At 41.4% G+C, this 25,360-nt stretch overlaps 1 protein-coding gene across 1 annotated transcript; it reads left to right on the top strand.

Moving 5' to 3' along the window:
• Positions 1–439: 439 nt before the first annotated feature.
• CMTM6 (CKLF like MARVEL transmembrane domain containing 6) lies at positions 440–17,940 on the top strand. Its single transcript, XM_090283037.1, has 4 exons — positions 440–668; positions 10,183–10,359; positions 13,683–13,781; positions 15,883–17,940. Exons 1-4 carry the CDS (start codon positions 531–533, stop codon positions 16,018–16,020), a joined length of 552 nt encoding a protein of 183 aa, XP_090139163.1. The 5' UTR covers positions 440–530; the 3' UTR covers positions 16,021–17,940.
• The last annotated feature ends 7,420 nt before the right edge of the window (positions 17,941–25,360 follow it).

Below are 25,360 nucleotides of genomic sequence, written 5' to 3'. Positions count from 1 at the left end.
ACAAGAAAGAGACAAGTAAACTAAATGACGTTGATAAGTAAAACTAAAAGGAATGAAGAGAGTTGCAAAAGGCAGCAAGCCTCAAAGTCCTTCCGGACAACCTACTGTACTTAAAATGAAATCTAGTTTTCTTCCCTTGCCCTGCAAAGCCCCCCTATATTATCTGGCCTCTGCCTACACCTCCAATTTCATCTCCTCTCCTCCCTTGCTTAGCCCTAGTTCCACCAGTTTGGTTTCAGAATGAGCATGCAAGTTCATTTGGTTCTCGGGACATGCGTGCTTTTCGTTCCTTTCCATGAAAGTCATTTACAAGGCACGTGAGGAAGTGGGTAAAGGCTAGGGGGAAACAGAGAGCGGGGCGGGAAAGGGGCGTGTCCAAAGGGGGCGGGGCCTAGAACGGGGCGGGGCAGGGCGGAGACCGCCGGATGTCAAGGTGGGGTCCCGGAAGTGACGGGCGGCCCGCGGACTTCTGGAGTTGGTTCGGGCCGCATTGCCACCTCTGTGGTCGCTGTGTTCCCGGACCCTGGGAGATGGAGAACGGAGCCGTGTACAGCCCCACCACGGAGGAGAATCCGGGCCTGGCCAGAGGCGCCAGGAACCGCCTCTCCGCCTGCTGCAACCTTGGCCGGCTCAAGTTATCTCAGCGCGTGCTCAAAGGCTTGCAGCTGGTGAGTCCGTGTCCGCGCCGGGTGAGCCGGATGGGGGTGGGGGGTCTGGCCCCTGGGACATCGGCCTGTGGGCTTGGGAGGCCTCCGAGCCACCCCTCCTCAATGTGGTTGTTCAGGAAGCGGCCGTTTCCACACCCCAAGTCCTTTCCTCCTCGGGAGGGGGCGTTACCCTCCGGCCCCCCACCGCCTCCCGCTGGGCGACCCTCATCCCTCATCGCTTTCTGGCGGGGTCCCCGATGGCGATTGAGGGCCACCGAGCTTGGTCGGTGGATTCCAGGAAATGCGTCGCAGCAGACCCAAGTGAGCCACTTAGACGGATCTCATTGACTCCTCTGTAGCCAGCTTCGTTTCTTCTCCCGGCTGTTACTCTGCATTGTCTCCCCAGTGCTTGTATGTAGACAACGAAGTACTTTTTATCTTTCTGTGGTTCCTGCGGTTTTCCTGGCGCGAGCCCATCGGAGCAGTGTAATTTGGTGGACAAAGTCTTCCGACACCACTCACTGGCATTGAGATGTGTGTATTTAATAAATTGTTTCCCAAAAGTTTTATATGGATTGGAAAAGAACTTCCCTGAAAGGGCAACAGGTGTGTACGAAATACAAAGTCAGAAGGACTCTTTCTGTGTTTGAGTGCAGGCAGCAAAACTAGGGCACAATATTTTCAATTTCATTGAATTTTAATTTACTGTAGGCAGTGAGGGTACCTTACACCTATTAGTGAAAATATCAAAACATCTTTGAGATTTGAATTTTAATTCTCAAAATTCTTGCACACATAATTGAGCTCCTATATTCTGTTTTAACCAGAGCAACATTTTCAGCAAGGTGAAAAATCCGACTGCTTAGACTAAATTTACCAGTTGGTTTGTTTCTTTAAACCATCCCAAGTGAAAATAACCAATTGGTTTCTTTGGGAAGAACTTCAGTTAATAGAACTCAGATAACTAGAGTTTATATTCTTAGAACTGGGGTGACCTACTTTTACTCAACAGAAAAATAGCAGTCAGGAAACTGGCACTACTTGAAAGCCACCAAAATGACATCTGGAAATAATTGGGAAATCACTCGGAGGCAAGTGACAGTATGACCCATGGATCTCAAGAGGGCCTGGCTCTGTCTGTCCCTGTTCCACACGGGCAGCCTTGGGGTTCTTACCAGGCAGGAGGGGTTCCCTCTATCTTTGCATCAGCTAGTCCTTCTGCCCAGAAGTAATGCCTTCTGTGCTTCCTCTTGTTTGCTCTCACATGACTTTTAGATTTCAGCTGTTTCTCTGCACTAGAGTTAAATGTTTCTACCTGAATACAGAACGCTTTAGAACAGAAAAGAATATTAATCTGAAGCATTCTTACTGCTTAAAAAACACCTTCAACATTCTTCTGTTGCCCGCTAAATGTATTTTCAGTTGCCTTTATTTTATTCCCGGTTAGGAATAGCAAAGCTAAAGTAAAATTTTTCTTTTCTTTTTTCAAAGATTTATTTATGTATTTTCAGAGAGGGGGTGGGGGGAAGGGAGAAAGAGGGAGAGAAACATCCGTGTGTGGTTTTGCCTCTCGCACGCCCCCCACTGGGACCTGGCCGGCAACCCAGGCATGTGCCCTGACTGGGAATCGAACTGCTGTCTTTCAATTCACAGGCCGGCGCTCAATCTACTGAGCCACCATAGCCAGGGTGTAAAATTTTTCATTACCTTATTTATAATTTAATAAACTATCGTTGTGTATCTTCAGAATAGACTACAACTAGAAATTTTGCAGGTAGACTTCACCTGGACTTACAGAAGAGGGGAAGATGAATTTGCCTTGCAAGCGTCGTTAGACTTTAGTCCTGCTTGTTCTGCATCATCAAAAGGAGAAAGAGGGAAAGGATAAAAACTAATGTCTCTTTTGAAGTCTATTCGTTTATGGGGAACTTGTAATGTTTTAAGAATGCTTTCTTTAACATATATATTTAAAAAATTTTTCTTAGTTATTGCCTTTCATTTTGACGGTTGTCTTATTGTTTCTGCTTTGTTTGTTTTAATGTTTTATCTCTTTCCAGCCATATGTTACAGGAGTTACCCAGAAAGTCCCAAGTAAATTAAAATTGTCATCCAGCCTGGGGCAATTGGCAAAGTCTTCTTTGCCTTAACTCAAATTCTGCCTTTGGTTTACTTTAGATGACTTATTTTTTAAAACTAAGTAGAATTTCAGAGCTCCAGTAAGGAAACCATAATCAGAAGAGGAGCTACTTTAACAAGGGACCTGCGAGCCCTCTGACATTTTATTCAAAATGGGTGCATTTCTATGTTTGGGTATGTTATTCTGAACCCATACATCTTAACAGATTCTCAAAGACCCCAAAGAGAAAGGAACTTTGCTCTAAAACTTAAAAGCCACAGAGTGTATACTTAGAAAATTCTTAGATTAGAGTCCTAGGAGTTTGAATTGGATTTCCTCTGAGAGTCTTTCCAAGATTTTTATTAATCTCTGAGGCTCTGTGGGGTGTGTTGGTACAGAACCGAACACCAAAGGGTTAGAGAGTGGAGCCTGCAAACATGGAGGAGTGTAACTAGCTCTTGAGTTGGATTTGTATACAATAGCCCCTCTCTATATCGTGGTTCACTTATCCCGGCCTCACTGTATCGCGGGATTTTTTAAAATATTATATTTAATTCTTTATTGTGGGATTTTGCAGTACGGTATACTTATGTTGTTAAAGTTACGTAGGTTTAAGAGTGTAGAATATGTTTAAGAACATAAGTAGTGTTTACAAAAGTGTGGAAAAGGTTAATAAGGGAGTGGGAATGCTTAATAAGGGACTGGGAACAGTTTATAAGTGTGTGGGAAGGGTTTATAAAGCCTTAAAATATATATAAATACTAAAATAAATGTAAGGTTCCTACTTCGCGGATTTTCACCATGGGGGGGGGTATAGAACGTAATACCCGGGATAAGTGAGGGAATATTGTAGTTGTGTTTACTTTTCAGGTATGACCTTAACTTTGTCAAAGGCTTGTTCAAAACATCAGCATCCTCTAAGTACCATCTACCCTTCCAGCGCTGGAGAAGAAATAAAGATTCAGCTAGGAATTCAGTGTAAGCAGTTGTTGCAGTCCTAAATTTATGCATTCAGATAATTATCAGTTTATTCTATCCTTAGATTGCTTTTTAGGCCCATGTATTTTATTTTGTGAGGGTTTTTTGTTGTTATTTTTGAAGGAGTTTGTTTTTATTTTAAGGGGTGAATTGACATTTGGCAACCTAATTCTTTGCTAGAAAGCTGGTGCAGTGATCTGAATGTGAGTAATATTCTCTCTGCAACAAGCAAGCTGACATTGTGTTTATGGTACCAGTTGAATGTCCTCATGTCTGCACAGTACTGGGATTATAATAATTCTTCAAGCAAGCAGTTTGGTTTGGAATTCACCAGTGATTTACATTTATTAAATTATAAATAATGTTACTCAGTAAGTGCCAAGAAGGAAATCACTTAGAAGCAATTTTTCTTATATTGGTGCTCTTTTCATTATTTAAATGTGAAAATTGATACGTACTAAATTAAAATGCTCTATTTTTACCTTGAAGAAGATCCATAGTGTCAGCAAATTTTACCTTTGAACCTTTGTGGGAGTAAATGTTTGCTTAAGGCAAGGGAAGCCTAGCTTAACTTCAGGCTGACAGAAGCGTTTACTTGAACTCCATGTGACTACAAGTTCATTAATTCACAAATTAATATAATTTTGTAGGTGGAGTTTTATAACTAATGGCTGTTAAAAACAAATGATGGAGAATTAATATTTAATACAATGGCTTAATTTTAAAGAAGACTTGAAGTTTCAGAAAAGGTAGTGAAATTGAAATAGAGACACAGGGTAGTAATTATCTGAATGTTTAAATCATTAGAACTGTGAGTAAGACCATCTTTTAGTCACTAAGACTTCCCAGATGTGTTGACTCTAGCAAATTGGTTTTAACTTATGATTTAACAGCAAAAGGGGAAATGCACAAAACCATGGTTGTAAGCTCAAAACTTCAATTGTATAGGGAAGACCTACACAAATGTAATAGTTACAAAATGAACTTAATAAATTGTGCTTTCTCGGGGGAACAAACACCGAATCGGAATCAGGAGACCTGGGTTCCTGTCTGTGCCAGGCTACCTTGGGATTTAGCCTGTCAGAGATTAATTCCATCATTTGTAAACATGAAGGTGGGAGGCTGACTGTATGTTCTCCAGAGGCCCTCGCAACTCCAAAAGTTTGGTAATTCCTTTAATTGCATTTGGGTAAAATTTTGTGTCATTAGAAGGAGCTGCATTGGCGTCCTTTTGTTAGGTAGTTAGCTTCATGTTTAGGAAGCAGTACTTCATATCATGTGTTCATGCTATTGAGAATAAATCTGTTCACAGATAATAATAATTGAGTCTTTTAACTTAGGGGGTACATTCACCATTATTTCCTTATTCAATTCTGTGACCTTATTTCTTTTTCCTCTCCTTAACCACTTCGGTATTTAGTGCTGGTGACTACCCATTTCTTGAAATTCTTCCTTCCCTTAACTTTCCCTTTTCTTTTTTTAATAAAAAAAAAATTGCTTACAAAAAAAAAAAATCAACTGAAAAATATGATTAAAATAAAATAAGCCACATTACCTAACCCTTCACACTCTCACATGGCCTAGCGTCACTGTTTAACAGTTTGGAGAGTGTTTACTTGCTTTTCAAAGGAGTTTTCCTAAGAAGTGTTAAACGTCCTGTGACTTGCTGCTGATCTGGTGTTCCCTGCTCTTCCCTTTGTATTCTTGAACTGTGATATTCCTTCAGGCCCCACCCAGTCCTTTGTTCCTTTTTCTTCTATCCAACTAAACCAGGCAGAGCAGTCCCTGTTGTCTTCATCTAGAAGGCCATACTCCCAGGCCCTATCTTCACGGAACCACGCCCAACACCTTAAGCATTTTTCTCATTGCCACCCATCCAGTTAGGTCAGTTGCCTTATTATCCCTTTGGGGCTTACCATGCAAATTCTTGCCTTCACGATCTGTTCTGGTTTGTCTCCCTCCTCGGAATGCCTTCTGCCTGTCCAGATCCTGTGCGTCTCTTGGCTCTGGTCTGAGTCTTGCTTTTCCACCCATCCTTCTCCAGCTACGCTTAGTCCAGGGAGATCCGAACATTTCCCTGAGATTTCCTGAACTTAGATATAATGAATGCTCATTTATGAAGAACAAAACATATTGTGTTCTTATTGTTTTTTGTATATTGGTCTTATTGCTCTGTCATTATGTGTTCCTACGCATATTATAGTGCTGCATACATAAAACGCAAATACACTTCAATGATTGGGAATGCCTCACCTAATGTCTGTCTGAAGGAAGTTGTTTGGAATACACTGAACAGTTTTGTACTCCTCTAACAGGAGATCATAGCAGTAGGATCCGTTGTCATCCTTATATAGAGTCTTTTCAGTTGTAGAGATACATGAATTTTGTATTGCTCAGTAGAAGGGTGGCGGGAACCTTAAAGGCTTAGATACCAATTTAGATTTGACCTTTTTATAAAATTTTTTTACTTTGACGTAACCGTAGGTTCACAGGAACTTGAAAAACAATGTACAGGGAGGTCCTGTACACAGTCACATGCATGCACATGTGTGTGTGTCACCCCTATAAGTTTTATCACCTATGTAGCTTCCTGTAAGCACTACCAGTCAAGATACAGAACTGTTCCATCACCACGGGGCTCCCTCATGCTTTCACTTTATAGCCACGCCGTTTCTCTCTCTTCTGGGCACCGCTCATTTGTTCTCCATCTCTGTAATTTTTGTTTTTTGAGGAATGCTATATAAACAGAATCATGCAGTCCATAACCTTTTGAGAATGGATTTTTTTTTTTTTTTTTTTTTTTTACTTTGCATAATTTCCTGAAGCTTCATCCAGGTTATTGCATATGTCAAGTTTGTTCCTTTTTATTGCTAAGTGGTATTCCATGGTGTGGTGTGCCTACCACACTTTGCTTAACCATCGAAGGACATCTGGATTGTTTCCAGCTTGGGGCTACTATGAATGAAATTGTTATGAACATTCATGTTACCGATTTTTGCATGAACTTAAGTTTTCATTTCTCCTGGTTGGATGCAGAATGCAGAAATGCAGTTGTTGGGTTCATGGCAGTTGCATGCTTAGTTTTTTAAAAAAAACAGCTAAATTGGCCCTGGCTGGTGTGGCTCAGTGGATTGGGCATCGTCCTGCAAACCAAAACATCGCTAGTTTGATTCCCCATCAGGGCACATGCCTGGGTTGTGGGCCAGGTCCCTGGCTGAGGGTTTGGGAGAGGCAGCCAATCAATGTTTCTCTCACACATCAATGTTTTTGTCCCTCTCTTTCTCCCTCCCTTTCCCTCTCTCTAAAAATAAGTAAATAAAATCTTTAAAAAAAAAAAAAGGAAAGAAACTGCCAAACTGGTTTCCAGAGTGATGTACCGTTGAGCATTTTATGTGAAAGCGTTTTGTAGGATAAGGTTTTTATTATATACTATGAAATGTATCTTGATTTGGTAGCAAGTTTGTTGCCCTTAATATATCTGGTTGCTTCTGCTGGCCTGACTTGGGTGAGATGGCATTTCCCGACAGGCACCTACTTGGGTCATCAGTTATTTTGATTGTTTTTAACACTCAGAAGAAACTCCCTCAGTTTCCACAAAACCCACACAAACTGCCCAAGTGAAACACTTTTCACTTTCCTCCCTCCTGCTTTTAGAGAACAGTTAGCCCCAAACCTGAGCTCCGAATCCTACCTTTAGAGAACCTCTTTTCTTCCTTTCTTTAGACAGACCTAGCTTACTGGTTTCTGCCTAAGCATTTAAACACTTCCAGTTCTTTCCCATCTTGAAATTCCCTTCCTTTGACCTCACACACTACTACCCTATGTGGCAGCTGTTTTGAAACCGCACTTCTTGCCTGTGCCGTCTCTGTTCTCCTGTTTTGTTTTCCCCTTACTTCCCATTATGCAGCGCTGTAATCTAAGCTTCCTTATATGACTACCCTAAATGGTCTGGCCGATGTCATCAGCAGCCTTCTGCCAGCTTAGGCTAATGTGAGTGTTTCAGTTTTGTTCTTACCTGACACCTAAGTAGCACTCAGCATTCTGGATTCCTTTCTCTTTGTAAGAAATACTTTTTTCTTGGTCTCCTGCACCTTGGACTGGTGCTCCTAGTTCTCCTTTCCTGGTGTGTCTACCCATCTGTATATCCCTTAAATCTTGGAGTTTTTCAGAGTTCTGCTAAGGCCAGCTCCTGTCATTCTGGGTGATCTCACTGGCCAACTCCCACATCTTTATCTCCACTCAGACTTCTTCCTTGAGCTCCAGGCCTATCTATCCATTTGCCTCCTAGACATATCTGGCTAACTCTTCCACAGTCCCCTCGTACACAGTGTAGTTAAAACTGAATTTCTTCTCTTCCCGACACCCTTGCCTCTTAAAAAGAAAAACACCATAACTCTTCTTTCTGCAGTGAAGCATCAGTATGTTAATGCCACATGTATAACAGTGGGAGTATGCCCTGGCTGGTTTAGCTCAGTGGATTGAGCGTCGGCCTGCGAGCTAAGTGTCGCTGGTTCGATCTTCCAGTCAGGGTACATCAGAGAAGGAAAACTCTGACTCCAAAAAACCTCCGCTGCCTTGCGGCATACCTCTTCAGGGGAAAGGCTAAGGGAGTAAACCCCGACAGAAAATCCGGAGCCGGAGTCCCTAAGGCGGTTTGACGTTGTAGTCAACACCGGCAACTCCTGCGGCGCACCTGAAACCAAGCTGTATCGACTCCGTCTTTCCCTTGGACCCTTCAGCTGCGAAGAGAGGGGGGGTCTGCTGCATGGGCAACAGCAGACCCTCCATATTACCCTGCCCAGGCTCTGTAGCTTCAGCGTCATCGCAAGATGTCGATTCAACACGGGAGGAGACAGATACTACCATGTCACTCCCGAGTCGGACTGCACAGCCATTCTCGGCAGTGCAGATAGACTCTTAAGAAGCTACACCATCGTCTCTTGAGACGGACGGCTGCCGACGAACAGTGGGAGCACTGTGAAAACCCACTTGCATCTGAGTTGTCGAATCAACCAGAGGTTACCATTCTCCATTCAGTGCAAAAAACCATTCTGACCTACGCCTGTCTATTGCAGACAGCCATGGCCAGCCAGCCCCTCTGGGGCATTCTTCGCTCTTAACCTATGCCATCAGTTGACTTGTGTTAGTCCCATACTGTTTTATATGAATTATTTATATTACTTTTTATGGTAATTATTTATATTACTTTTTATATTACTTTTTAATTATTCAGTCTAATTAAATATTAGACTAAAATTGAGTGTGAAGAGGAATTGTTTCTATGCAAACTAAATGGTATGCTTTGGAAAGACAGAGAAATATGTTGCTAAAATATTTGCTGTGGAATTAAGTAAGCTCAAGGCAACTGTGAAAGGCTGGTAAAACTGGTCCAACTTTAGGATTCTGTACTCTAATAATCAGTGTCCAAGATCTGGCTCCACTTCAAATAACTTCAGTCTGGAAGTGGTAGTCATAAATTATGAACGTGATTAATGCAGAAAACATGATGTGGAATTCCAGTTTTGTAGGCTCATACTCAAAGGCAAGGCCCACCTCAAATGATTAGTGAATAGATGTGTCATTTTGTATTAGGTTAAAATGTTTCAGTACATATGTATTATCTCGTTTCTGCCTCTGTTGGTGTTCATCCTGCTTCCACTGCAGTGTTCAGTGACTAGGCACTCTACTCCATGACTGTTGCTAGCTACCCTGGGCGCTCCCTTTTCCCTGATTTCATACACCAGCTTCCCAGCTAGGTGTCTGCTCCAAGTTTTGCCCTTCCTCCAGTCCCATCTCCATATTGTAGCTAGTGAGAACTACTGAAAGCTTGAACCTGATCATGTTACCCTCTGCTTTCAAACCCGGAAACTCCAGAGTCCTTAAACCAGTTAAAGAGGACATTTAGACCTGGCCAGTGCTTGCCTCTCTAGTCTCATTTAATCATTTTGGTGCCGCTGTCCCTTTCCTTCAAACTGGACACTTGAGCCATGATGACTCACCTCGCTTTCCCAGTTCAGTGGCAGGTGGTGGGATATGTGTGTGTTCATTGGGGCAGGAGGGTAGCCTGCTCTCTCACCTCTGAGTCTTTGTATGTACTGCTTCTCCGCCTGGTTAACCCCCCAGATTGACTCTACTGCCCTTCAGGAAGCCTTTCCTGACACCCCCCGCCCCAATTTCAGTGGCTCTTCTATGTGCTTTTATAACGAGACTTAGTATTTCTTTTATTCCATAGTACATGGCGCGGTTGATTATTTATTTGTATACCTATCTTCTCTTCAAAGCAACCAGACTTTAATTTCTTTGTAGATCAACCGTTCAGTAAGTTAGCTTGCCATAGTCTAGTCTCCACTTTGTAAATATCTGAGTGGACAGGTGGTGTTTTCTGAATACTGTAGGTTTCTCTGAAAAACACTGGAGTAAAATGTTTTGTTTCTTTTGTAGTTGCTGTCCCTGCTGGCCTTTATCTGTGAAGAAGTTGTGTCACAATGCACCTTGTGTGGAGGACTTTACTTCTTCGAGTTTGTAAGCAGCAGCGCCTTTCTTCTGAGTCTCCTTATGCTCATAGTGTACTGCACTCCGGTTTATGAGAAAGTTGATGCTGTGAAAGTCAGGTCATCGGTAAGCATGAAAAAATATAATTCCTGTATGAAGGACATAGCTCTTTTGGAATCTTGTATAGCTTTATTACTGTCGTAACGCTTTCAAAAACTCAGTAACATGAAAAAAGTTCTCCCAGTTCTGCCTTTAAGCAACTCCATTTTCCCACCAAATGGGATGATAGAAGGGGACAGTGAAATTAGAATGAAAATGACCAACACTACCCATATTTTACAGTTACTGATAGTTTAAGTCACATTAGATATTTTTAAAAACTAAGAGTTTGTTGCTTTTGAATTTTCACATTTCAGTGTCACTCATTGGTTCCACAATTATTCATTGTGTATCTGGTATATGCCAGGCATTGGGAGATAGACTAATGAACTAATGTGTTATATTTCTGGAGCAGAAATAAAAACAGCATGTAATTCTACCTATTTTGTTTTTACTTTATTATGAAAAAAGTTGTCTATAAGTGAATTAAGAAAGCATTGATTAAGAGAGTCTGCTGAGCCTGTGTTTTTATTTTAGTTACAGATTTGTGAAATGACAGATGAGCTTGTTTGCATAGGTACTGAGTAATTTACCTCTTAAGTAGCATTTGAATTATCAGTAGTGGTTAGTGAAGAATTAATTGTACATGTTAGGGTTGACATATGAAAGAACTCACATCTCTGAGGGAAACAGTAAAAATTAGGATACATTTTTAACTATTAAGATCAAGAAGTAATAGGATAAATACAAAGCAGTAAGATTATGTTTTTGTTTAGATGAATGAGAAGGAAGCATTGGGTAATATATTGATTATATACCTTAAGATATTTACTTTTTTCCTATCTACCTTTTTGTGCCTCCTAAATTTTGTGCCATAGGAGTCTATGATCCTCTTTTAAAAGAATTATTATACATTTAAGCATTTTTTTTAAAGTCGATACCAAACAGTTAAAAAAAAACTGAAAAACTGGTAGAGTCTTAATCAAATTCAGCCAGTCTTTGATGAGCTCATACATGCAGTTTCTGGTATGGCCAGTGTATGACTGTTTTTTCATCTTACCTGATATAGCTGCTGTCAGTGCCTACTGTGTGTGTGCCAGGTATACTTTATATGCTGTGGGTTAAAGTCCTCACACTTTAGTGCTCCATTTTTCTGTTGAGGAAACTTGGGTTCAGGGTGGTTTAGTAACTTGTCCAAAGTTACACAGCTAGGGTAAAAATAAACTGAGATTTGATCCCAGTAAAACTCTCCCACTCTGCATGCTATCATACTCTGCATACTAGAACCAAGGCTGTAGCAACTCTATTATTTTTTAAATTTTAATTTTCATTTTTTTTAATATCCTCACCCAAGGACATGCTCACTGATTTTAGAAGGAGGGGCAGGGATGTGTGCTCACTAGGCACTGAACCTGCAACCTAGGCTTGTGCCCTGATTGGGACTTGAACCTATATATAGCCTTTTGGTTTATGGAATGATGCTCTAACCAACTGAGCCACACCAGCCAGGGCAAGAACATTAATTTTTTTGACAAGAAACAATGTTTTAACATTTTCCATTTAGTGAAATAGTCTAACTAAACTAAGCAAAATGTAAAACATTTATTATTTCAAACTTGATATGATAAGTTATTTTTGAGTAAATACTGATTTTAAAATACTGGGGAATAAAAGAAATAATTCAATTATTTTATCTTAAAATGGCTTTTGTAAATATTTTACTATGTTTCTTTTGGGTCTTTGTTTCTATTAATAGGTAATTTAAAAAATTTTAAATAGTTATAATCATAGAGTATATATATGTATATACTGCTCTTTACCTAACTACATAAGGACTTCATGTTTTATTTCAATGGTTTAAAAATTATTTTTACTGTGTGCATATTAATGTACTAAAATTTTAAATATATTTTCATGTAAGGGAGGTTTTCTGTTTTGAGTGTGTGGTGGTGGTATCTAGGGTAGAAGGATAATCTTTTACAAAAAAAGAATCTTTTCTGTTCCATGCTGTTGTGGGTCAGATTCTATCAAGAGTAACAGTAGCCAACGTTTACACATTTACTATGTGCCTGTCACTGATCTAAGCACTTTCCATGGATTAACACTAATCTTTAGAATCCTTTTATAAAGAGGATACTGCTGTTACCTCTATTTGCAGATGAAGGGACAAAGGCATACAGACGTTAAGTAACTCATTTAAAGCCATAAAGCTGGGAAGTAGTGTAACTGGGATTTGAACTCAGTCTGGCTCTAGAACCCATGTTTATTGAATAGTACATTATTCTGTCTGAAAACGACTGTCTTGTTCACCTCCTTCAATGTAATCCAAATATTAGTGAGTAGAATTATATGTTGTAGATTTAAAATAATATTTAAGGGAATAGTAAAAACAGAGTACTGAAGAGAAATACCTTTTTTAGATGCAAAAACAAAATTCCTTAAATTTTTAAATAAATGTTAAATGAACAATTCACAATAGCATAGGAATTTTGTGTTGGCTATTTTTATTGATTTTAAGTTTAGTAGAGACTGCATTTCAGAAAACTCAAACCATCAGACTTTGGAGTGGCTATCATTCACCACTTTCCCCTCTGAATCAAGTACATGTGTCAGGCAGTCTGCAGTGGGCGCGTGCGAGAGCGGGCCTTAGGAGCCAGTGCCTCAGGGAGTACTTGGATACCCACCAAGACCTGCGTCATTGTAAGCTGCATTGTGATGAGATGGGGAAGCTTTTATGGTAGGAGGCAGCTCGTCCTACAAGCCCGTTTTGGATGACCCATGTAGAACAACTGAAAGCAGTAGGTTATTGCAGAAGTTTTAAGTTGGCTAAAAGACACGCTATTGGCATAATTTTATTTAGTTAATGATGGATGGTTCTTTTGGGTCTCTCCTTTCCAAAGTGCTTTCAAAGCACCGAAGTACTCTCAGGCCATCCTAGTACGGAAAACATTGAAAGGAAAGAAAAATGCCTTTTTTTTTTTTTTTTGTCAGAAGTAAGATAGGATTTAATAAATCCTTTGGCTTTGATAACTTTAATGTGTCCTAGAGAAACACACACACACACACACACACACACACACACACACACACACAACCTTTTGGGGAACTGTTTTATGAAAAGGTTATTTTGTAATGTAGTCTCGGAATATGCCCTGTCCGAAGTGTGGCTGGTGCTCCTTTACAGGGTGTTCACCTAATGCCGGTCTTACTGAAAAGTTAGAAGTCAGAGTATGTACATTTGGGCTGTGCGAAGGAAAGGAAATAAGCCACTGAAGTTTTTTAAAGTAAAAAACTAAAATGTTTGTTTCTGTCAACCTAACCATACTTATGTGTTTTATATATACGTATAGGATTTTTATATTACTTTGGGGACAGGATGTGTGTTTTTGTTGGCGTCTATCATTTTTGTTGCGACACACGACAGGACCTCAGCCGAAACTGCTGCAACTGTAAGTGTCTTGTATTTTTATATTTGCATAGTTTTGTTTCATGAGAAATATGGAATCTGGAAAGTCGACAAGTTATATAATATGGGAGAGTAGCTTGTCTTTTAACTTATATTTTATTGTAATTTTGTCATAAAGGCTTATGATTAATTTTAGTTTCAATATTTTTGTTGCAGAGGAAGATGATAGGATTGTCAGGAAAATATTTTCAAGTACAGAAATATATTACTATAAAATCCTGTGGAGAAAGTAAAGTGGAGGTTGAGGAAAAGTTGAGTTTAGGGGAAAGAAAACATGCCATAAAATTCCCAGCTATTAAAGAAGGGCTTATTTATATGTTTTAATTAGATGATATGTTAGATTGTTACAGTATTTAGATTTCATTAGCTATATTTAAGAGTAACTGGCAGTTTAAAAACTATTTATAACATGCTGGAAATTACCTTCCACAGCTATTTAAATTATGGAAAATTTTGTAGAATTTAATGAGTGAAGGAGTTTATTATTATTTTTAAAAATGTGAGGTATTGGGTTGGGTGGGGGAGAGAAATTAGGGGAAAAGGGGACAACTGTAATTGAAAAAACAAAATAAAAAAAAAAAGTAAAAAAAAAAAAAAAAATGTAAGGTATGTGAGCCAAAGAGCTGGAAGGTCATCTGTCTGGATTATATGGTGTCGAGGGCTCTGCATGGGCTAGAACTCTCTGAGGTGCTCACAGGTGGCTTCACAGACAGGTGGCAGACATGTGGTCTACCTTTATTTATTTATTTATTTTTAAAGATTTTATTTTATTTTTAGAGGGGAAGAGAGGGAGAAAGAGAGGGAGAGAAACATCAATGTGTGGTTGCGTCTCATGTGCCCCCAAGTGGATACCTGGCTCACAACCCAGGCATGTGCCCTGACTGGGAATTCAACCGGCGACCCTTTAGTTTGCAGACCAGCGCTCAATCCACTGAGCCACATCAGTCAGGGCTGGTCTACCTTTGAAGTATTGAATCAATAAGCTAGTCCAGTATGGGGATAAATGCCATTATCAGGTTGGAAGTGTTGGAGACACTGAGGTGAATTAATTAATTTGGAGTTCAATTTGCTTTACAGTGAAATGAAGCAGAATGCATATTCTTGAGGGTGGAGAGGTTGGGTGTGAAGGGTAAAGAAATTACAGCAGATGACAAAAAAATGTTAAAAACCATGGAAGGGACTTTAGCCATTACCTGAATCATTTTTTTCTTTTTATAGATCACTTTGGCCCCCATTTCCTTATGGGTTTTGCTAGTGAAGAAGCTAAATTTGAACCAAGGTCTTCTGTCTCTTAACAGAATTCTCAGAATGTTGATCATATGTTAGCAGAGTACAATAATGAGGAAGTGATTTAAGGAAGAGGAAGTAAATAGTGGCGTCATATTGTGTCATTAGAGTGTGACAATTAACTGGAAAACATTTTTTTAGATAATGTAACCTAAATGTATCTTCAAAATAGAATTTGTTCTTTTTTATTTTTAATTTAATTTAATTTTTTAAAAGATTTTATTTATTTTCAGAGAAGGGACGGGAGGGAGAAAGAGAGGGACAGAAACATCAGTTGGTTGCCACTTACGCGCTCCCAACTGGGGACCTGGCCCGCATGCGCCCTGACTGGGAATTGAACTGGCAACCTCTTAGCTCACAGGCCAGTGCTCAATCCACAGCCACACCAGCCAGGGTTGTTTTTTCATATTAATAACTTTTCCTATTTTCATATAGGCTCAGTTGCCTACTCATGTGTCCCTTATCTCATGTGAGGGGCAGTCTAACCATCGCTAATAATCCTGTTTGTATCATTTTATAGGATTTTGTTTTTCATCTGTTAACCTTAATTTCATAGATTGTCACTCCACACGTGAACATGCACTTTATTTGTGAGACTGTGACTAAGCTATTATTTTGGAATTATTTTTGTAACTTCTTTCCATTTTTTGATGACTTTAAACATTTTTTTACTACTAAAGTTACGATGAAACTAATAAATCATCTTGCTTCTATGAAACACTCTCAAAGCCAAGTAGGAAATGTGAGATTATATTCTAAAATTCCTCGTACAACCTTTGCCCCCTTTTCCTCTGCAGGTGTTTGGATTTCTCGCCAGTTTTATGTTCCTGATTGACTTTGGCTTCATGTTCCGTGAAAAACGACGGGAGTCCCAGCTGAGAAAACCTGAGAATACTGCTCCGGGAGGGACCGTCACTGAACCACTTAATGCTTAAAGACTAGGAGGCAGGTGTGATGTGACGGAAGGTAGCGACCGTGGTCCCTGAGCCTGGGCAGAAGCTGTACAAGCAGTGTAATTGCTAAACCACTTCTTTTGAAGAGCAAAGGGAAGGGCCAGAAGGCAGTCTTATGAGTACTGGACAGTGTCAGATACCACAAATTAAGCCAGTGGGTTTTTTGTTCTTTTACGACATTTGAAACTTGTAGCAATGAAGTTTATTTTTTGTGTTTTGGAGGTGAGGGCAGTTGTTTCTTTAAGTCATAGCTCAACTGTTGATAAATTATTCTATCCTTGTTACTAGGCTTAGCTTTCAAATTATGCTTTATAGCCATATAAACAGCATAATTAAGTCCATCCATTTAGAAATTGTTTCATTTTTAAGTTAATTTGCTTAGCTATGAGTTTTGTTATTTTTGGTGATTAGATAAAATTTAATGTATATTTAAAATTTTAAATTCAATATTTAAAATGTTGGTTTAGGTTTTTTCCTTAAAATATAGTACCCAGGCTTTACTGTATCTCTCTCAGCCTTAAGATTATATTGTAACATTTTAAGATAACTGTTATTGACCCTTGTATAGCCTAATAGAAAATGTGCGGGAGATGTTGGTATTTTATATGTATAAAAACAATATCAGCAGCCCAGCATTTATACTGCACTTTGGTTGTTGTTGATACCAAGTAAAGAAAAGAAATTTTTTTTTATGTAACACATAGAAAAATGGAAGAAACTGATATCTCACCTAAGGACCAAAGATAACAAAGATATACTTTTTGTGCAATACAGTGAAATTATAAAAGCAGGCTTTGACCGCTTAACAAGTGTCTGAAGAGGTGAGTTCATACTGTGAGTGAGAAAATGGTTCATTCTCCTATTGGCACATGATTATTTCTGCTGAAATTGGTACAGCTCTGCAGGTCTCTTCAGTGTTTCCTTTGGCACCAGTTTTCTTTTTAAAACCCCAGCCTTTGAGTTTTCATCAATTTGAGGTTGCTTGCTTTCTGTCTCCTTATAAGAATGGTCCATACACTGCTTCTTCATCAGGTGTAGGTGAACCTCTGGCTCTGACTCTTTCTTGTCCGTAGATGATCCAGCACCTTGGGCCCTTCTAAGTGCACAGTGTTAACAGGATCCTTAGGGACTCTGTTCCCACAGAGCAATGCCTTTGGAGGAGACCTTCTTAAGGAAGTGACTATCTAGAGAATCCTGCGAGGTTGATACTGCTGCTGATGGTGTAAGGGAGTAGTCAGACCATTCTCAAGCACCACTTCACAAGCAGTTCTGATAATTTGGAAGAATCATCTGTTGTTGGCAGGCCATGGTTTACAGAGTAGACCTTTCTTGTCCTCCTCCTAGATATCTGACTCAAAACTTAGATTTTAAGGTGATGAGCCCATGCGTCAGGTCCTTTAAGAGTTTGGTGGAGGTCTCCCAGGGTAGGTATGCTAGGTCGTCTGTCTGAAAAGCTGGAATCATATTTCCAGGGAGGTAGTTTAATGACCCTATCATTTTTTAACTTCTCATCTGCCTTTTGTGCGTTACAGATCGGTTTCAGCTGCATAAGTGTGGCTGATGTGATTCTCAAAAATTGGTCATTATGTCCAAACATAGCTTCTGCTCTTAGTAACTCCGGACCTTATATATTTGTATCAGAGTTTGGATGTTGGTGCTTAGTGGTGATGTGACATTACCTGCCTGGGAGATAATGAAACCAATCTTGGATGCTGTTGTTCACTGGGTGTGCCATCTAAGAGAGGAGAACTAGCCTGAGCCTTGGGTGCAAGAAGAAAGACTGGTTCAAAAGACTTGCCAGCTTACGGTAGGCAAACCCTGGACTTGACATCAAACTACTGTACCACCGCCTTTTTAAATACCATCCAGGCCCAGCTGGGATTCGCAGCAAACCACCTGGACTACCTCGGGGTCCCCACCCATGCATCGGGCTTAGTTGGGTTTGCCGGCCATGCCCTCAGCTGGCCTCACACACGCAGCTGGCGCGGAGCTTCAGTTCTGGGTGCTCTGAGGTTTCACTTCCGTTCGTTTCTCTGGCGTAGGGCCACCAGTCCTGGCCTTTTCAGAAAGATAATACATTCCCTGGCATTTTCGGTCACTCTAGAAGCTTTCTTCGCGGTGTGTTTTAGGGGACCCATGACCAACTAGCCTCCTTCTTCTCTTGTAGAAGAAATTAGGAGTAAAAAGACCATTGTGGTAAATAAAAAGTTCAAGGAGAACTTAGGACCAAAACCACTGTTATGTACAGGAAAGGACAGACTCAGTAAACTCAAATTTAAAATAACTTTTATTAACATCTATGATTAATTTCTTATATTTTGTACAAATAAACTGTTTAGAATGGTTTTGGGAAATTATGAAAGAAATGCACTTACAGTATAAAAATTTTCTAATTGCTGTACTTAAATTATATTCTGTTTGGGGACTGGGAAATGTATTTTTACATTGTTTACAACAAATCGTTTTTATATTTATCAATTGAAATCCTGTGGGTCTTTTTTATCTTTCTCCATGTCAAATTTTATAGGCTTCTTTTTAAATAAAACCATTTTATTGTCCATACCTTTGTAATTGTTTAGTCATTACAAAAGCAAGGTATTTAGAAGAAAGCTTTCTCCAGAGTTCTAGGAGTTGGCTCTACAACCGTGGTAAGTACCTAGATAGAATACTGAGCCGTGGGTCTCTCCGCAGCTGTCGGGCACAAGTAGAAAAGAAACAAATCTAGTTCCAACCCATGGGCTTTTCCTCTTGTTGAAAAGCTGATGAATACACATTCAGAGAAGAATTTTAGGGAGCTATGGGTGAAGAGATAGAAAGGAATGTTATAGACTAAATGCCTTTAAATACCACCAAAGAAGCAAGTTTGGACTCTTCATCACATTTCTCAACATGGCTAACAATGCTAAAAACAAAATAGGCACATTCTCTTCCGGACCATTCAATGATTGGGAAAGTGTGAAGTGAAACTCGGGTGGCTCTGGGACAGCTACAGCTATTTGCGTAGTTTGCAGAATTCCTGCCTCCAGCCTGAACGAGAATAACAAGGTCTTTATGGTCATCAAGAACGCACTGGAATTTGTGCATTCTTCAGAGTTTTGTGTTCTGTTTTGTTAAAGAGCACTGTCAGTATGCAGTTAACTGCAAGGAGCAGAAACCTAGTTAGGTGAGTCTTAAACACAAAGGAAAATGTATTTCACAAGAAGCCTGGACAGGACAGTTCTGAGACCGGTGAATTCGGTGACTTCCGAGGTGTCCTCAGGGGCCTGGGTTTGTTCTTTCCATGTTTTCCTGCCCATCCATCTGCTGCTGTGAGGTTTGGCCTCAGGATTGACCCTTTATTGTGTAGCGAGACCGTGGCTACATCTGCAGGCATCATCTGCTTGCTCAACAAGGCCCGAAGGCCAGGAGAAATTGTTTATCGTTCTATGTCTCCCTAAGGGGTTTCTTTTTTCCCAGAAGCCCCTTGGTGGACTGCACGTACTTGCTTATTTACTACAGGACATTAAATGCCCATTTCCAGTTCACCCATTGACACAGAGAGTGGAATTACTGTAATTAGCTTAAAATAATCGGGATTTCTCCCCTTAGGTTGTGAATACCAGATGAAGCATATGGTCTTCTGATTCCTGAACAAAGCAAGAGAAAAAGAGCTGTTGGGTTGGGGATCAAGAGTGTCTGTCATAAGCATGTTAAGAATTGTGCCCCAACTGGGGGAAATAAAATTCTCAGGTTAAGACATTTTGGGGGAGGGGGTTCGCTGACTACCCCAAAACAATTTAAGATAGAAAAACTAAGTTTTTTTTGAATTATATGTACTTCTGCAAGCAATGTGTATATCATAGAGAATTGGTTTAATGAAAGGTGGGAAGTATTGTTCTTCCCCTGATATCTTTGCATTTGGCTACTTTTATTTTTGATTTTTAAAATAGACCAGGCACTGGAAGTACAGATAACTCCTGTTGTAAATACCACCCAGCTTTAGTAGATGATGACATTTTGCCATATTTGCTTTAAGGGTCCTTGGTTAAAAAAGAAACTCAAGTTCCCTGGCTACATGGCACTTGGTTGGAGCATCGTTGATTGGAGCATCGTTGCATGCACTGAAAAGTTGCTGGTTTGACTCCCACTCAGGGCACATGCCTAGGTTGTGGGTTTGATCCCATGTTGAGGTGCATGTGGGAGGCAACCAACTGATGTTTCTCACATCGATGTCTTCCCCGCTCCCCTCCTTTCTTGCTCTCCTTTCCTTTCTAAAAATCCATGGAAACATGTCCTCCAGTGAGGATAAAAAAACAAAACAAAACAAAGTTTCTTTAAAAAAAGAAAAGAAAGAAAATGAAGTTTTATCTTAAAGTACCACCCCCTTTAATCTCACTCTATTTCCTCTTCCAAAGGTAAACACTATTTTGAATTTGGTGGGTCTTTCTTGTTTGTTTTTATTGTCTGTATCATCTGTACAAATGTATCTGTAAATGAATTACATGGTATTTGTGCTATATGTATCCTTTTACAGCTTGCCTTTTCAACTAGTATTTTTAAATGTATCTGACACATGTAACTAATTCATTCCTTTTAAGTGCCATTTGGTATTCTATTGCAGGAATGTGCCACAATTTGTTTCTCATTCCCCTGTTGATAGAAAAAATGTTAATGTGGTTTTCTTTTTGACCATTTCAACCAATGTTACAAGGAACAAACATACTTGAACATCTTGTGCAAGAGTTTATATATTGGGTGTGTACTTAGAAATAAAATTATTGAGTCAGAGGGTACGTGAAATTTTACCATGGCTAAATATTTCCAATGGGTCTCCAAAATGGTAGAACAAGTTCATATTCTCATCACCAGTGTAGGAGAGTGCTTGTTCCCTCACACTTTTCTTGTACTTAGTATTATAACGTTTTTGCCAACGTGAGACTGAAATGGTCTTTCACTTTATTTTATAGTTCCCATATAAGCAGCGAGGCTGATCGTCTTTTCATTTGCATGTTGACCTTTCAGACTTCCACACATATGTGCGTTGTTTGTTTATATCCCTTGCCTTTTTTTATATTGAGGTTTTCTTTATTTGAGAGTTCTAGACCCGTTATGGGTATTATCCTTTGTAATATGCCTTGGAAATAATTTTAACTTTGCTTCACTAGTTACGTCAAGGTCAGAGATGTGCTCTTCTACTTTGTAAAGTGTTTCAAGATCTGCATTTTATATCTAGGACTTGATTCTACCTTAATTTTTATGGGTAAGTGCCTCATATCATCTGATTTATTGCTTCAGCAAGTGACTTCTTTCTCCTCTGATGGACAATGTCGCCTCTGTCATTTACCAAGTTTATGTATATATATGGATCTGGTGCTGGGCTCTCTTTCTGTACTTTTGCTACTCCTGCAGTCTTTTAAAAATTTTTTACATATTTATTTTTAGAGGGAGGGGAAGGAAGGGAGAAAGAGAGGGAGAAAAACATTGATGTGCAAGAAAAACATTGGTTGACTCTCCACCACCCCCCAACTGGGGACCTGGTCTGCAGCGCAGGCAAGTACCCTGATTGGGGACTGAACTGGCAACCTTTCAAAGTCTGCAGGCCGGCACTCAATCCACTGAGCCACACCAGCTGGGCCCCCCACTCCTTTTTTAAAAAAAGATTTATTTGTTTATTTATTTGAGAGAGGGGAAGGGTGGAAAAAAGTGGGAGAGAAACATCAATGTGACAAAAACATCAATCGGTTGCCCCTCACGTGCCCTGATCAGGGACTGAACCCACAACCCACGCACATGCCCTGACCAGGAATCAATCGGTGGCCTTTTGCTTTGCGGGATGATGCCCAACCGACTGAGCCACACCAGCCAGGGTAGCACCCCTCTCTTGCCTCCTGCTATGCGCTGGTTCCCAGAACAGCTTGGTGTGATCTGGTCAAGCATGTAAAGTAATTTTCTAATTTTCCCTACTTGATGATGGCCTTATATGGTGGTTGGCTTTTTCCGTGTTTGTCTGGACACTTTAGATGTGGCTGTTTCATATAACCCTACATATCACATGACTGTTGAGTTCATGAGGGGTGCACCACCCAATATATAGTATGTTATTACTAGTCCAGTCCTGGGTGGCCCAAAGACCTGACCATGCAGCTGGGTCCCTGAGTCTAGGTACAGATATTGTTCAGTAAATCTTGGGGTGGTACACCCTGTGGCTAGAAGTCCCATGTGTTCAGGCCATTGCATGGAGTCACTGCTGCTGTGGGCCATCAGCTGATTGCTATCGCTGGATGGTGATAGCGTTGCAGAGGACCACTCACCTTGGAGGTGGGTGGGCTCTTTCTTCAGCTGGGTCTCCTTTGTAGGTGAGACCTTCATTAAACCAGCAGTTCATTAGGGAAGATATTTCACCTGTTGGTGAAGACTTAAAGGCTCAGGGGCTGGTTTGGGTCCTTAATTTGAAGATTCATCTTCTCATGATAGGACCTTCCAGAGCTTGGCCCACCGATGGAATTTAGTTCAGACTTGCACAAAGAGAATGTCAACTTGGAGACAGTTTCGATTAGGGCTCTAGTTGCCTCTCAACAGCAGGAGGAAGTCCTCCAACTCAAAAACCCAGAGGCCCCAGAAGAAGTGGAGGAGTTTTTGTTGTGAAAGGCCCAGGCCAAGTGTGTAATCAGTTCCTTGAGAGGTGACGGAGACAGAAGCTGTAGGGTACGGCCTCTTCTGCGGCCTGAGCAGCTTTGTCATCGGGGCCCTCATTCAGATGTGGCCACGTGGCAGGTGACTTGGGGTGGAGGCTGTAGGAATGCTCCCAGGTTTGGGTTGTACTGCCTCCAATAGCCAATATGCAAAGTGGCTGATTTTGGTGTGGGGCCACTTTCGGTAGTTGGTGGTTACTACAGAGTTTGTCCTTAACTGATTGTGAAATGATCTCTGAGCTGTGGCGCAGCTCCGAAGATGGTTCCTGGGAAGGTGAGTCACTTGGGTTTTGTGCTTGTTCAGGGCCTATCTGTTTTTCCTTAGCGGTGCCTGGGTGGCGTGTCACATGGCAGAAGCAGTTTTCTCTGTGGAGCCATTGTGGAAATAACCTGCATGTTCACCAATAGTTCACATTCTGCCAGGTGTGTCCAAACCACCTGGGCTCTATCGCTGCGGAATTCAGGGCCATGCATGTGTCCTGTATCCTTCATCAGGGGAAGGCCAACTAATCTGTTCCCTCCCTTCCCCCCGGAGGGATCTAAAAAATAAAGTGTTAGCAATTTCCTGCTTAGGCTGCAAGCCAAGAACCTGGTATGATGGCAGCAACACTGGTGCTGTTGTGGAAACGAAGGTGGCCACCTTCTTTAAGCTTCCAGAGTACACACGAAGCTCCCAGCTTCTGTTGGCCTGACAGTGTTCAACTTCCAGGAAGCTTTGGAGCTTTGCCTGGCAGCCCCGGCTGCAGGAAACATTGCGTGAGAAGACCATGTACTTTTCTTCTCCTAGAAAAAGGCATCGTTTCAATTGTTAGGGGTGGCAAGCTTTAAGGGTAAATGCCATCCTCAGTTCTGTATGTGACTGACCCTTATGTGAGCCACCAACAGGGGTCGCAGTGAATGTACGCCATGAGTAGGTTCTTGCAAAAGAGCAGCAAACAGTGCAAGCCAACAAACAAAAAACAACTCTCCCGCAAACCACAAAACTACAGCCAGTCTCTAGTAAGTGTAAGAATATTTGGAGCTTCCTGGGCGGGGCTGAACTATCAGTCTTCCTTCACTGCAGTCTTCCAACGCCGCTCCTGAGTGAGGCTGTTCAGGCAGATGCCACATGTCCACTTGAGGTCCAAATAAAATGTACGAGTTGATGCATCAATTCTGAACGCTGGATTGGTCAAGTTCGACTTTTCGGAAGCCAGCCCCCTCCGCCAGGGACCAAAGACGGCGCTTCTCCCCTTTGGCCACAAGAGGGCGCGCGCCGCTAAGGGAGGCCGCGCGGCGCGGGTCTTTGGCAGCCACTTGCCCCTTAGGGTTTTTTTTTTCGCTAAAGGAAAGCTGCGCCGGATTGGGAGCACTGGCAACGCCCAGGCAGACGCAGCTGTTGGCAGGGGATCCCGGGGACTCCCCAGGAAAGGACCCCGTTCCGCGCGCTGCCCCGGGGATTCGGGAGGAAGCAGCTGCCAGGCCAGCGAAGCCTCCACTGGCCCATCGCTTGGGCCCTGGCTTCCTGCTGCCCAACCCCCACCTCCCGAGAGACCGGGCGGCGTCCAAACGGAGGGCCCGCTGGCTGCATCTGCACCCCACACAGGTTTGGTTTGGCCTGGAACGTACCCTAAAAAGGTTTACTTGGCAACATTTAAAAGTCAGGAAATATTTAGCCTAAAAATCCAGATTTCCACTCCTTGTGGTCACTTCGGGGCCACCACGTACACCCCTGCCTGGGAATGAGGTGTTGGTCAGATCAATATCCAGTGTGACTATTATTCTGGTTATTATCACTCTCCAGAACTGGGCCAAACGGCACACTTCGTACCGTAACATTTCCTTTTTTGCACAACTACATGGAGTTCATCATGGTCTTTTAAAAAATTCACATACTTTTCTACGTACACAGAAAATTACAATAAAACCCAAACGACACACAAGTTGCTTCACTCTCCTTACAAGGTGCAGAGGCACCCAGTATTCTCACTGTGGTCTTCAGGAGGAAGGCCCTCGGTCCGTCTGCCCGCCCCATCCAACCTGGGCAGGATGCCCATCCATCCACCGGTGCACAGCAGCAGCCAGCCTGGCAGCTCCTTTCCTCAAAGTTAGGGGCGGGTCCTAGGTTTTATTTTATTTATTTTATTTTAGCAGAGAACTTCAATCTAAATCATATGTGAAATCCAGTATATAAAGCAGGAAATATGCTATTAATATGTATCACCAATTTCCAACATTTACTTAGTATAAAGTCAGTTCATAAGACTAGTTGGATCAGTTTGAAAAGTCCAGTTTGGAGTAAGGAGATAACTGGGCTGTAGCCTTCTTTGGATTCATCCTGCTGCTTTTTATCAATTGTGCCGGACGGAGAGGTCCCAGCTCACCCAGACAGTGGTGGCAGGTGTCATAGCAGCTGGCCTCACACGCTTGTCCTCAATGAGAGGCCACAGGCCCCGGTTCCCTGAGGGCTGCCCACAGTGAGGGAGCCCGTGCGGGTCCCAGTGTCAGCGTTTCCCTTTGATGACAGCAGAGTGTGCGTTTTAGGGGCTAACGTTACGTTTTGCCCATAAAATCCGTTCTCTGTGAGCCCGCTGAAGCACCTGAGTTCACAGGAGAAACGGCCTCACTGTGGAAAGTGGTAGTTGCCGAGGGGCCCCAAAGACCTGCTGTTT

This window comes from Furipterus horrens, unplaced genomic scaffold (assembly GCF_987537825.1).
Source record: "Furipterus horrens unplaced genomic scaffold, mFurHor1.1.pri manual_scaffold_7, whole genome shotgun sequence".
Classification (NCBI taxonomy): domain Eukaryota; kingdom Metazoa; phylum Chordata; class Mammalia; order Chiroptera; family Furipteridae; genus Furipterus; species Furipterus horrens.
Note: the sequence above shows the minus strand (reverse complement) of the source record. Positions and strands in the feature narration are given on the sequence as shown.